The following is a 15222-nucleotide window of genomic DNA, read 5'->3' on the forward strand; positions in this document are numbered from 1 at the left end:
AAAACGATAAAGTAGAAACTGTGTTTCACCCTCACACACTTGTGTGCAAAACATCATTTTTCAGTAAAAATCAACCCAAGCCTCATTATTGAATACTCAGAACATTAGTCTATTTTAATAAATGATCAAAAACTTTAACACAAAGAATCAACTCTTCTTGTTCAACGAGTTTATCAACTGTTCAAGTGTTTCAATTAGCAATAGAGGCAGAATCTCCCTTGCTAAAAGTTACTGTAGCTCTATTCTGAGAGACACTGGGTGAATACAGATGCATTTTATTCCTTGTACTACCTGAAACTCAAATGCATCTTGTGCAGAATAAGTTCTCTTTACATCCAGGGAGGTGTCAAAGTAATTCCAGGGGAATCGCCTTTTCCGTCCTCCAGATAAAAGTGACACAATGCCAGCTTCTACTTGATTGCGTGACCTTTCAGGTCGGATACAAGGAAGATAAACCTAACCCTGTTGTCAAAGATTTTTCCCCAAGACAGCTTCACATTGAGCTGTAGGGTTAGCCATGAAAAAGGACAGAAGTGAAGGGCAACAAGCCCCCACACACTGCTGTAACTCATGTTTACTCATGGGCTCGAAGCCTGCAGTGTGTAGATGCAAACAAATGGCTGTGCATGCATGCAGACTCGCGATCAGATTCACTGATGAGCTCTTTGAGGAGATGGCTGGAGACAGCAGGGTTTTATTTGAACTGGAGGAGGCCTCAGATGGAAAAAGGAAAATAATCCATTTGTGAGGGAACGCCAAATACCAGAAGAGATGAAACGCAGGAGAGGGCAGAGACAAAAATACAAACAAGGTGCTGGTGGAAAAATGGAACTCAAAACATATCTAGCAGTCAAAAAGGAACGGGTAGCAATGAAAATCTCATCAGTCATGGTGAGCGGAGAAGTTTCATTGGCCATAAATCTTTCAAAATGCTTTTAGTGCCATGGACAAAAAGGTTAATACCCACACAGGAGAGAGCCCTACGAGACACCTATGGACAGAATTACTCTCTGCATATCAAGGCATGACAGAAACATTTACCTGGATCTGGTCAAGACCGCTTTTTCATTTTTTCTTCTCACATTTGTTTTTTTGTGTAGTAAATAAAAAAAACAAGCTCAGTGAACATCTTGCTTTGCAGGGCATGCATGATGCAAAAATGAAAACATAAGTGAACGAATGTAGAGGGGGAAAAAACATGGAGACTGTTAGATCTACCGGAGTGTGTTGTGAATAAGCCAAATAAATAAATAAATACATCTGGTATTCGTTGTGCCCAAAACAATCTAAAGCTTTTTTTTTCAAATCTCTAAATATAGACAAGAGTGTGACTGTTTACCAGCCGTCTGTTTGCATTTCTAAATGCCTCCATTTGCTTAAAAACAAGTTTGCGCCGATGACTACTGGTGACCTAGAAATAAACGCGAGGTTGACACATCAGATCCAAACATCTGAGCCAATGTAGCAACAAAGCATGTGTCAGAGCCTGACAAAGGCGGTTTGTAAAAACACACAGTAGCTTTGAAGATTCCTGCTGTAATCTTGTGAAGAATGCAGCATCTAAAACTTCAGGTGAGGGAGGATCAGACTAAAGCCTGGTGCAGACGGGTTTCACACCACACCGCAAGCTTCATATATCAACTCTGTCCAGCTGAATATTCTAAATATCACACAGCACGACTTGTTGCTGCAGCAGATTCATGCCAAAAACCGAGACAAAAGTCCAAACATACAAGCAGATAGAAAGTTTCAGGACCAAATAAGAGGTTTGTGCTTCCATCACATGACCACCAACTTCAACCTACTTCCAGAGATTTTATTCCCTTTCGGTGTGAATCTACTATAAAGTAAAACTGCCAATTAAAGCTCAAGTAACCTGCTTAAGGAAGTCAACAGTGAAAGCTGATAAGGGTGGAAGATATGAACAATCAAACGTAACATAAATGTGCACTTAAAGCTTTAGCAGCTGGTAGTTTGATTTGTTCAAGAGTACTCATGTCTGTTTCTCCAAACTGAAACCCCAAAGACCGACGTCGGCTTCAGGCGAGACTGATAAACGTGAACCAATTAAACAAATCGATTAAAAACTACCGCATTTTAATTAAAGGAAGAGAGAGAAAGTGAAAGAAGAGGGTTCTGTAAACATCTTCTGTGGGAAAGTATTTAAAACAGGTTTGCTCAAGCAACCAATTAAAAATCTACTACAACTCAGAGTAATATAAAAAAAACATGACGTAAATTACAATTTAATCATCATAAATATATCAACTTTTCTAAAACTAAAAGTTCATTGAGGTACCTGTAATATTTTCTATAATAATCAAACTCGGAGGAGTTCACTTAAAAAAAAACGGAGATAACCCAAGAGTGTGGGAAGTCAAAAATAGCAAAAGCCCATTTGTATCCTTCTTAAAGGCAACAGATGTGAACATAATGCTTCCAACACAGACAACTCCAAATGTTTGTGAATTTGCAAACGAATGCATCCTGGAAGATAACTTTGAAATACTCTGAATACTTACAGGAGAATCTATCAAACTTTTGTCATTGCCGGACAGATTTATAGGTTCGTGTTGCCAGCCAGAGTCCAGATAATAAAACCGTTTCTCATGGTATTTTAGGGAGGGTTTTGTGGCAAACCTCAGGAATTTTTACAGTGATCGTGAACCAAGAGAGCTGTAGTAACTGTCCTAGTTCAATTGCTAATTCTATTTAAAGCTGCCTCTTTGTCACATCAGGTCTGGTGATCTTAATACTCAGAATGTCTCAGTTGCAAGACCAAAACAAAAAAACAGAAGCCAGTTAAAAACCTACTAGCTAGTAGCTTTTTGCAAGCTGCACCACAGAATTTTCCCTGTTGAAAGTTTTCTGTGTAAAAGAGTCAAAACCAAGCAGTGAGAAACAGAAGAAAGAAAGTTTCCTTTTTGTGGGTGGTGCAGTGTAAATCCCAACCTCAAAGCAGGAACTACCCCGATAAACACAACTCTACACACATTCATGGCATGGCACATCGACAAACGGGGGAACTTGAGCTTCGGGGTATGACAGCAGGCCGGCCCTTCACTCAGCTGAAGCAGGTTTCAGGCTCCTTTGTTGTGGGGAAAAGGCTTAAAGATAAAGGCTTCGTGCATTTGGCAGTTTACAGCCACATATTTATTCAGTTTTAAAGGTTCGACTGCATTCCTGAGCTGTTTGACTGAGCACAGCTTTTAGTGCGTCTGAAGTGAAACTTTCTATTGCCCCATGTGGACATTTTAAGGGATCCACAGGAAAATATTTTCTATCTCAGTAATATTGAGACAGGGGGAAATGTAATTATTCAGCTAATTAAAGAAAAATATTTTCACTCCATCCCAAAATACCAAACAAACGTAAATGTTTTAGTTAATAAATCCTACTTATTTTCACTTGTGAAACACATGTGCCAAGGGAATCAGTTTTAATTTAAAATGCAGGCCTTCAGCGGTGCTGCTAAAGGGAGGGAGGCAAATTATGCAGCCGACACTCCTACATCTGAGACTTTCCCTCATAACTTAAAAGCAGAAAAAAGAAAAATATCCTGGCTCATCATCTGTTGATTGCAGGTACAGCAGTGTGTAGAACCAGTTTGCCCATTAGCAGCATTGTTAATCACGGGGAAAGAGTTTGAGCAAGTCGCAGGGTGACGTAACCCAGAGGCAGAGCGTGAAACCTGTTAGACTGCAGACAGAATCGGTCTGTCGATGTGCAGTCACTCAGACTAACATAACTGGAGCTTATTGTCCCTCCTGCAATAAAATGGCATGAGTGAACAGAACAGTGACTGAGCCAAGCAGAGGAATCCCTGCTTCCGATTCAAACGAAACTGGATAATCTTGGATCAAAATTTAAGTTAAGCTACATTTATAATGTTTGAAAGTCAGGCGTCTTAGAAGGGGCCACTCCCTTAGTGAAACCATCAACGGCATTAAAAGCCATTTTATAAAACTTTCCATTTTACGAATGATATGAACAAACCTTTATGATTAAGAAAAGACCCAAAGATGAGAAAATGCAAACCACAAAATAGAAGACAAGTAAGACTTCATGTCGGTTCTTCGAAAAGAAAACGGATCTGCTTGTAAAAATAAAAATGCCAAAAAGAAGATTAATAACTCCACTAACCTCTGGTTGTTTATTACTGTTCACCTAGCTGGACCTGCTTTGGCGTTCATGTGTCTTCACTAACCAAAAGTTTCTAAACACAATGATTTAAAAATATGTTTTAAAACCAAATAAATTAACCGAATAAAATGCAGCACATGTGAACCTACAAGTTTTCACTTGTCGTAAGAGCAATTAAAGATCTTCACAGTTTGCAGAAGCACAAATAAATCCTATTTATCATTTAATCAATCTAGATTTAAATTTTCCTTGGTACTGATTGGCTGAACCCCTAAAAGCAGAAACGAGGAAGATCATAGACGTTAGCTTCTGCAAAAGTGTTAAAATGGCTTCCAGATTAATGCAGAGTACAGGAATGTTGAGTTTTGAACATTAAAAGGGCCACCTATGCGTGTATTTAGAAGGTTTCTCAAGTATTCACAGATTTTAGCTTCTTGCTGGCGGCTGTGGGCCATGAACCAATTTGAACACCATTGCATTGCTTAAAATCCTCAACATTTTCAAGAATATAAATTAAAAAGTTTGGATGAAGGTGAAATTTCAGAAAACATGGTGTTTGACTGGACATAAACATTTTTTAAGATAAAATGTTTTGTTCCCAGTGTCAACAGAGACCTGGGAGAGTCCAACTGAGAATTTATTGGCTTTTAAGAGACTTTATAGTCAACCACTAGTGATAATTAATGTGTACTGCATCTGAAAGATGTTCTATGACTCAACTACTGTACATCTTTCATGTATTGCTTTACTTTCAGGGTTGCATTTATGTGCTTGCTAAAATCTCCCTTCAGTTATGCAAGAAGAGGCTAAAATTATTCATTGACCTAAAGGGATTCGGGAATTTTAAAAAGCAGCGTTTTACAGAACAAGAAGGAAACCAACAACTAAATTTGAGCCAAACATTAAAAAAGAAAAGTGGGAAGAGGGACACTGGGTTCTCCAAGTAATTCTACTTTAATGAATACAAACAGACAAGCCTCCCAAATGCCTAATCATGCAGAGTGGCCTGATTAGGGCTGACTCACAAAATTCCCCACAGTCTCCAGCAAAGAATGCCCGACAAATAGGTTACATGTTACAGATGCACAGAATCACTCCTAATCCTCGACTTGGTTACTTAATACCCCCCCGCAGAGTGAGAGTCTTCTATGTCTACATACCCGGCGGCAGAAAAACCAAGAAAAAAAAACATCGCCCACGACTGCACGACAGCAGCAGACTTAATTTCAAGAAGTGGAAACATGAAACCGATTAACTCTTATCTCTACATGCCTCCACAAACTACCAGGATTAAAATCCCACGTGGTGCACTTCTGTAAACTGCCTCCACAAACAAATGCCAAGTCGTATTTGTTTCAACTTAAGACCTGGTAATGAAGTATAAAACAAAAAAGACTGGGTAAAACGGTGCAAAAATGAATTTAGAGCTCGGATGAACTTTCAGGGCAAACAAGGTTAGATGAGGGCAAAGATATGCACTTTTACTGGGTTTGGCTAAATGTTTGCAAGAATTTTGTAAAAGAATATTTTGACAAAAGAATCATTCACTTTGTGCTTCATTTGGAAATATTTGGCTAAAAATAGGACAAGTGCAACACCACATCATCATACACACGTGTGTCCGTAATAGGAGCATATTCCACTTAAAGATTATCTAGAAAGACAGCAATAGTGTCACTCAAGCATTAGCATTGACGTGCGCAATGCCTCAGACGTAAGCCAGATGCTTCCCTGTCAGGAAACGGCCTTCACAAACAGACGAGGGTCAGCAGCACCAGTCAATACGAGGCCGACCAAACCCTCAGCCGATGGGACCTTCTGATAACTGTTAAAGCTACATCAAGGGGGGGGGAAGTCATGCTGCAAGTAGGCATGCAGCTCAAGTAGCAGGTATTCACAAAATGTGCACATTCCTGTGCAAGCCTCTGCAGGGGGGCATTTTATCCTTAAGTAATGATCTGCACTCTGCCCCAGGAAGTTTCTGGACTCATAACTAAAGAGCACCAACCTGGATAAGAGATACCTTGAACTTTGTACGCAAACAGCAGCAATGCTTCAACAGCAAACAGAACCAGAGGTCTGGATGGAGGTCTAAATGAGTCATACCTCTTCAGCGGTTGTGAGTGCAATGTAGGCCCAAACAATTGTGAGTCTATCCTTTCACACAGCAAGAGCCACAATCTTCTGTCAGAGTTTTTGAGTCATAGTTGGCTGAATAAGACAGAGCGGCTCTTAAAAATTACGTTTGGGTCCATGACAGGTATGACCTGCAGTTTAAGCTGCATTGAGTTTAGCAGAGTCCTGATTTCTAACCTGAAATTTTTAAGACAAAAAAAAAACAATTAGTGTTTTTTCCACATTAGGCTGTAAAATATAAATTTTTGGCTCTTTTATTTATAAGATACCCGAGATTGGAAACCGCAAGTGACTGTGGTCATGTAGTAGCACAAACATAAAACTGAATGTCATCAGCATATGAGAGATGTAACATTTTACATTTTTTGGGTCATGTACATATTCAATAGAAGTGGTCCAAGAATGAAGCCTTGAGGAACACCAGTTTGGTCTGATTTCTAACTGCCAAATAAAGTAATCTGCTAAATAGTGAGTATATGCTACTGAAGTAAAGAAATAAATAATTCATAAGGCCGTTTATACAGCTTTAATAATCGTGGAGGGCACCGCATGACTAAACTGTAGATACTCTTCAGCTTTCAGTGGCTGATTTGGTCACATCTGACAAAAAAAAAGCTAGCCTGGTGAGGCATCAAGCTAATATGAACAGGCATTTATACAGCTGTCTCACATGATGAACAAAACCACGTGCCATGGCTCATTGCAGCACTATGGTGTTAGGACGTGCTGAAAGACCCCCAGGTGCATGTGTGGAAAAAGGGGCCAGACATGGTAAAGACTTTATTTCAGCTGTAGAGCGCTCTCTCTTTTTGTTTGCTCCTTCCTTTAAAACTCCCCTTATCTAACGTACACAAGACTGAGATGGAATTTTTCTCAATCCTAAAATATTTTCAGTGACGGTAAATGGTAAGACATGCCGTAAGGAAAAAAAAGTCCAGAATTTCTTTTAATAAGTCGACCAAAACATTCCTGCAATTCAAAGACGGAAAACAAAAACACCCGGCCCAAATAGCTCACTGCTTACCAACACTAGTGATATAATCCATCTGCTATTTACTGTCATGATGGGCCCATCTTTGAGACCAATTAAAAGGATAATAAAACAAGTTCCACCATCTGAAAATCACCTTCTTGCATTCTTTAACAGATCAACAAAAGTTAAAGACAAAGAATTTTAACACCTTCAGTCCAGGAGGAAAAAAACTTGTTAGTGTGAGTAAGACATCTGAAGTCTCACTCACACATGTGGTCAAGTGAACCACAACAATCTAAAAGGATATTCAGCTTGTGGTTTATTCAGGCTGCAAGAGAGAGCAAGACTTTCAATAGATAACAGAAAGGCTCAGTGGAGGGCAGCAAAGTTTCTGCTTGTTTATCCTTTTGAGCTTTCAACCAATCCGTTATGGGACTTGCTGAATTTGGGAATTTTAATAACCTCTTCAAACTACAAATTAGTTAAGAAGGGATGGACATTGTTCGGGGAACACACACAGATGCTGATGTCCTAACGCTAACCCCGCTAATCATCAGTCCTAATCCTATTTCAGCGACTGCAGTCTTACACGAGAAGCTTGATATCACTTGCCATTAGTAGAAACAATGTGGGAAGGACGGAAAAGAAACTGTTACAAATGTTGAACTGTTTCAGAATGAAAACATTTAAAAGGATTAACAAAACTGTACTCCAATACTAGAATGTAAAGTGGAGGCAAAATATAATAAATCAAACATCGGGGTTAAGTAAGCCCCTATCTTGTCTTGCGGTTGTGTACTGCATGATAAACTTGCTTATCTCATCGGCAGAGCTGCAGGAAAACCTGGAGAGGCGCTGGTTGAGGTAATGCTTCTCTGCAGCTTCTCCCGGGCCCGAGGCGTTTGACCACAGCCTCGTAAACCTCAAAGCTCGTAAAAGTCAACACAATGAGCAACGAATGCACCATGCGACAGATGGGAAACATGCTTACATCACAGGCGCAAATCTCTTCAGATAAGAGAACTCAACATTCCACAAACATTCTCTCATTTAAGTGCTTCTCCGTTGCATAAGCTTCTTACAAAGGTCAGGGGTCAATCCCACCAAGAGTGCCCTCTACACTGCGGTTATTAGTGGGCAACACCATACAGAAGCATCTCTCTCCAAATGAGTATGGAGCTTTTATCATGCCATTATGGCCTCAGCGGTCAGAATATTGGGTTCCCTGGATGCTCTGAAATTCCTCTCTGCAGCTTTTATTCTGCATAAAATGAGCAGGGAAGATAATCCCAGGCAACTCCATTCACACCTGTCCATTCATGTTTACTTCACAAAGGGCGGCTTGTGAGAGTGGAGTCTTCATTTGCATGGTTTGCTTCTTGTTTTAGGGGGGAAGAAAGGAAGACTTGCACACAGAAAATACATATCAAAGCACCAATGGAAAGTGTTTAATAGTTTATGTGTGTTAATTGAACACAGGCAGGTACTTTGACTATGGTAGTTATGGATTAATTCTGCCAATAACAGAAAAAAACACCTAAAAATTTAGACAGGGAAAAACTAATTAGCCAGATAGATAAAAATTACATCATTTTTTGTCAAGTACTGCTAAAGTTAATGCATTTTCACATATTTTCTAGTTCCTGGAGCCATAATGTGACCTTCCTAAAATATCAAAGACTGGAAGAAGTGGTTCACTGTATTCAAAAGGGATCCAAAGTCACCAGATCTCTAATTGAGCACATCTGGGATGTGGTGGAGCAGGCAGTTCACCACACTGATGTGCAGCTGACAAATGTTTAATAACTCAGATGCCATAATGTTAAAATATACCAAAATATGAGGAATCTACCAAAAAGCAGGTCAAACCCAATATCTACATCTGGACATTCCTCCATTTCGTGCCTTTAGTAGTTTTGCATGTCATCACAAGACCAGAGGTTTATAATCTGGCATGTAAACCTGAAAGATTTTAAACTAAGATTACAAAAAAAGAGAGAGAGAAGCGATAAGAAATAACGTACCACCACAGCTCTACTTGCAACACTTGAGGAGAGCGAAACAACTTTACATGAAAATATATTTAAATTATTTTACCTCAAAATTCTCTACTAACATTTTTTTTCTGAAAACAAACGTCCTTCTTGCTTCTCCTCTGCTTAGTTGTGGTATTATTGTTTTGATTTGGTTCCACCTTTTGTAGGGGAGGGCTTTCTTTATTTTCACTGCACATAAAATCACAAAAGTTTGGCCTAAATGCTGGTACACCAGATAAAATCAATGCCTCATACGCTACATTAAGCAGGCCTTAAACCATAGCAGAAGCAGGCATTGGCTGAGTTCCTGTAAATCAAGATTTTTATAAGAAATGAGCTCCAAAACCATTAATTTTCCCCCCCATCATTATATTCTTAAAGTTTAAAATCCACATAAAATGATACCAGAGAAAGCGCTTGAATGGCAGGAGTTTGATCCATCTTTATAATCAAGGTTTGCAGGTCAAATGATATTAAGCGAATGTTTTCTTTGATCTTTGAAAAGAAAAATCCAAAAGCATCATAATATTTGCTCAGACCCATTTCTGTATTTGCAGTTCAATATTTGTGGATTTTTCTGTGGCACGGCGCTCCGTGCTACTACCGGAATATTTCCAGATACTTCCCTGAAGCACATCTAAAACATTCAAAATAAAATGCAGCTTGGGAAGTTGATCTACAGAGAGGCAATGCTGGCTGACACACAACGCAATTTGTTTTCATTAACACTGGTTCCCAAACTTTGACAAAAATATAACAGCAGCAGCAAAATTTTACCTGGCTGCAAACAAGCCAACTGAACACTGACATAATTCATTCGCTTATAATTATAGTTTTGAAACTTCTACTGAAACACGGCCAAAACTATGCAATTGTTTTTAAAAAGGTTATCTGAAGACCTCCCATGTGTTGTTTTATGACCCAGAAAGGGTTCCTCACCCTAACTTCAGCCAGCACAAATCTAAGATGTAAGCTAACGCTCATTTCCTGATTACTGGCTGGCCCATATCCAGTCTTCAAACAGTTTTGCTCGACACTACTGAGCACCTAATAACAGGATTTAGAGCGCCAGCTGACAAACTGGTCAATCTCCAAGATTTGGTACATGGAGAGCACAGAGGTCTGGGTGGGTTGTGAATGTGAGAACAAATGGAAAATGGGAAGGTTGTGGACCACTTTTAACCCTAATAAAAGCAGCTCACACTCCCAGCATTTCTGAATAATTTGAGTGCTTTCAGAGTACATAATCACAGCGGTGGCCCTCACTGGGCCGACTGGCACGGCTTCATATCAGAGTTCCTGCATGTGTCTGAACCACAGGAATCAGGCCAGGAGTGCGACATGATTTAAACTCAAAAACAATGAATGTGAACCGCCGCCTTCAAACACACACAGACGGAGACACACACCCCTCCTTCCCTCCCAGAGCTGCTTTCTTTTTTCCTCGCTACAGAGGCTCGATTAAACCAGACACATGTATGAGAGGAATTTGGAGTCTTTCGGGGGAAAACAAGAGCTGGTCTTTGCTTCAAATCATTTATGGAAGTGTTACACACACTGACCCCTAGGAATCACATTTCTGAGAAACAAACAGTCCCACATTACATATGAGGAATGTTAAACATCTGAAGTTACAAAAGAAGGAAAAACAAGGAAATGCAACTTTAGAACCATTTATATGGAGGCCAATCATGTGCTCATAATTTGCCTCAACTCCTGACTCACTTGAATCCTCTTTAAGATATTATTCATGAGTTTTACCATTTTAGACAACATGTGTAAATATGTTTCACAAAGTGCCTTTTCGCAATCATAAATGTGAGTCCATTTTTAATCAGACAATGTTGGTTAAAAAATGATGGAAAAAAAATGCTGTAAATATAAATCTAATTTATTTGCATTCAGTCCCGTTTTGGAAATCTTCTTGAAACACTTGACTGCAATCACAGCTGTAGGATTTCAGGATGTCATTTCTCTAGTCATCACTTTGCTACAACTGAGGGAACGGTGTGTTCAGGGTACCGTCTTACACATGTTTGCTGTGTCACCTATTTCGCTCTAGAAAAATCCTTCTGCTTCTTGTACATTTCAGCTGTTCTCTCAACACACCTGACTTAAGGCCTTTGCAGAACTTTATGGCTTCCTGAAGGGACCAATCATTTCAATCAGGTGTGCATCTAAAGCATGCTGGACTCTGAAAACCAGGTGATTATTGATGACTAATTCCATTAGTGTAGACTCTGATCAATGACTTCTTTCTTTTAAGTGACTTCTAAAGCCAGTGGAGTTTATGTAATGCTACAATGGCAAAAGGGGATGAATACAAACACACCACACTTTTAAGATTATTATTAATAATAATAGACTGTCATTACCAGTCATTCCAATACATTGATAAAATCTCATTTTCAAAACTCCAGTCTATAAACGATTAGAAAAAGGTTAGTTGCTTCCGTATCACACTCACCTCATTGGACGGTATGCTGACAACACCTGTAGATCTCCTCTTTTCCCTTAACTTCCTCTTCTCAATCTGTCCTTTGCCCTTCCTTGCACTGGGACCTGAGTTTTTCTTCTCCTTCCCCTTGCTGGGTGATGGTGACGGACTGTCCTTGTCACTGTCATTATTGCACGCCATCATAGAGCTGGAGTCCGGCGAAGCGCACCGAGTCTTCTCCATCTGAGGCGGGGCCTTCTTCAGGTTGCTCCCCTGGGCGGTGGGGGTGGTGGCTGCGGGTGCGGCCGGGTGGTGCGCCTCTTCCTCGGGTCTGTTCAGCGTGCCGCCGGAGGGGGACCGAGCCACCGGAGAGGAGGAGGAGGTGCGGCAGTTCCCAGCGGAGGCGCTTCGGTCCGGGTTGGTACAGAGCTCGGTGCCCGGCGGAGCGCCGAGGCGGCTGTTGCTGTTGGCGGGGTTCAGGGGGACACCAGTGGCTTTTGCAATGTCCCCCAGCATTTTAGCCCTCATTTTCTCCCTTTTTGCCTTCCACTCCTCCAAAAAGTCAGCGGGTGCGTTTGACTTAAACCCGCCAGTAGCCATGATCCCTTTACTGCTTCGAAAGTGAGTGAAAGTAAAGTTGAACTTAGTGCAAACTTTCGGGTCTGGGCAACCTTTCTAATGAAACCACATTCCTCAAGCGATCAACTGTGGAGCTGTTGACAGGTTGGAGGAAAAGAAAGTCAGTCTCGCTGAAAAGAATAGCTAAAATGTTTTCAAACAACTAACAAACTAAAACGTTTCTGTCTCGCGCAGACGCTGAAGAACGGACTTTCCTCAAAAAGTTAAAGCTTTGTACCCACTTAAACACCCTGTCTCAACTCGTTTTCTATTAAAGACCCTATGTGGATATGTGTTAAACTCGCGAAAGTGAAAGAAAGTAGTGTAAAAGTGGAAGGAGACTCACCTGTCGGAGATGTTTCGCCAAACTGCTCGCTCCGGTCCCACCAGGTGTGACCGCGCTCGGCTCTGATCCGCGGCGCTGGGAGACACCGCGAGCGCTACTGGTGGCAGCGGCGCTTCCGGTGTGGTGGCGAAAAACGTCACCCTGCTATGAGAAGCAGGAGGGCGGGAACGCGCACATGATGGACTACGATTTCTAAAACTATATCTCATGCATACACACTTTTTACCGTTTAGTCCGCAGTGAGTAACATTTTTTTTTCACATATCAACACAAAGAATGCATCTTTGCGAAATAAATAAAAGAATATGCACGATTTTTAAAATAAAAAAAATAGATATTCACTTCCTCTTTTACTCTCATGCACATCATTCACCAAAATGCTTTCACAAAGCATCTAATTAGTCTATACAGGCAACACACGTGTCATTTAATCTCAGTATAAATAGAGCTGGGAAGTGGAGGTGGAGGAGGTTTGCTTGAGAACATTAGCGAACAAACAACATCCTGAAGACAGAAAAACACAGAGGACGTGTCAGGGATCAAGAACAGGAGATGCTCAGAAATTTAAAACATCTCGCAGAGTAATGTTTAATCTTAAATGAAAACAACTGTAATCCTACCAAGTTTAACAACTTAGACAGGTGGAGCAAGAAGAGAAGCAGACTCAGAGAAACCTGGAAGGAGCGGCAGAGTTCAGCAGTTCAGATGGGAGAATCTGTTGAAAGCAGCAAGTAGTGCAATCTACAAACCTGGCCTTTATTGAATATCAAGAAGAATGCCGTTGTTCTCTTCCTGTGCACACCAGCACCCAAAGCAAAGTCCATAAAAACATAAATGATATAGTTTGGTGTTGCCTGTCTTTCAAAAAGCCCTGACCTCAGCCTGATAAAACACCATTTGGAGGAAGTAGAGTTGAGATTGTGATCCTCTCGTCCAACATCAATGTCTGACCTCACAAATGGGTTCCTCAAACTTTCAGAAACGTACTCCTAAACTTCGTGAAATGCGTCTCTAAAACAGTTGAATCTGTTACAGCAGCAAACTGGGGCCAAAAATCATTATTAAACTCTGTGGGTTAACAATGAGATGCCACTAAAGTTTGTTCATCTGTGAAGGCAGACAAAAGAACATTTCTGGCAATCACATATGCTCATAGATCATTTGTTGTCGTAACCTGAGAGACTCTGGAATATGAATCACACACGAGTGGATTTTTAACCAAAATAACCATCTGCTATTAGTAGTAAAACAACTCGGTTTTAGTCAAGATGCATGGCACTCCAGAGGTACTCAATCATTTTTGCATTCTGCCATTTTCACTTCAAGCAGTGATTTAAACCAGCTATAGGGGTTTAGTACCAGAAATCTAATTTCATGCTGCAAAAACAGACCTATAACTCTGCTCTGCTCAAGGGTATAATCTTAAGATTGTGTGTGCACAACTGGTTCCCAAGGGTGCACTGACTTTCATGGATGTTTGTCACCATTACCCAAACCCGAATTCTTCCTAAAGGATGCATTCGCATAGAGTTAGGCTTCATTATTCCCCCCACCCCCCATTATGGCCGAGAAGCTCCAAAAACACGACACGCGTCCACACCCCACTGGTGAGTGCAAGCCAGATGTTCAGCCATTATCTCTGCACATGCCAGCCCCGATACAGATAATGAGAAAAGCAGGGTGGAGCGAGCAGGGGAGGCACTTTTCCTAAAAATAAACCCTGATCTATGGGCAAAGGTCACACTGCTGCATATTTAACATATTTCTGCATTCTCTTGGAAGAAAAACGGCGCAGAGGGCGAAAAGGTTGCGGCTGAGCACTTTCCATTCGTGCCAACACGAACACCTCCCTGTCCTGCCGCCAAATAAATCCCCAAAGCTCTCCAAGCAGCATACGCATCCTCACACTTTACTAAGAGTTTTACTTAATACTTCTTTAATGCTCTAAACCCAATCTAATGGGTTTGAGTTGGTTTGTTTTCAATAAAAGGAATCGCTGTGTGTTTTGCCACCATAATGCATTCAGGGTAAACAAATGAAGCGCTTGCCGGGCTGTAAAATGAGCCCAGCAAGCAGCCGCAGATTTATACTCGACATAACGCAGCACGATGGCTGCTCATGCGCTCACACATTCCCCTTTTATTTAGCAGTAATGTCTCACTCAGAGGCTATTAGATGCAGCGAGGAGCCCGCATCGCATTCACTTTTCCATGAAATTGTGTATCCAGTAAGAAAGCGCTCAATAAACGACTGACGACCCAGATGTTGGGCTTGCATTGCAGATGTTCAGCTGGGCCAGGAGACGTGTGGAGACCGACCACTGGAGGGGTTTACCCAGACAAGAGAAAACCGATTCTGTGCCGCCTTTCTCGAAGGGAATAATTGTCAAACTTCAGAAAGAAAGTAGGCCAATAAAAAGGAAAGCAAAAAGCAGTTCAACTGCCATGCTAAGGAGGATTAGTGTTTGATTCACCTTTCACACCCTGGCTCCTTTCAGATGATCCTGGATTTGAACTGTCGTCGGCCTTTAATC

General features: G+C 41.0%; 1 protein-coding gene across 1 annotated transcript in view; it reads right to left on the reverse strand.

The window, feature by feature from the left end:
- Window positions 1–12820, reverse strand: part of pawr (PRKC, apoptosis, WT1, regulator) — a 57445-nt gene extending 44625 nt beyond the window's left edge. Inside the window, exons 1-2 of the mRNA XM_014988504.2 lie at window positions 12690–12820; window positions 11756–12438 (exon numbers count right to left, since the gene is read on the reverse strand). Of these exons, the coding sequence (XP_014843990.2) occupies window positions 11756–12325 (570 nt within the window). The 5' untranslated portion in view covers window positions 12326–12438; window positions 12690–12820. The remainder of the gene's footprint in view (window positions 1–11755; window positions 12439–12689) is intronic.
- Window positions 12821–15222: the final 2402 nt, after the last annotated feature.

This window comes from Poecilia mexicana, unplaced genomic scaffold (genome assembly GCF_051168715.1).
Source record: "Poecilia mexicana isolate PSO_F unplaced genomic scaffold, ASM5116871v1 scaffold_23, whole genome shotgun sequence".
Classification (NCBI taxonomy): domain Eukaryota; kingdom Metazoa; phylum Chordata; class Actinopteri; order Cyprinodontiformes; family Poeciliidae; genus Poecilia; species Poecilia mexicana.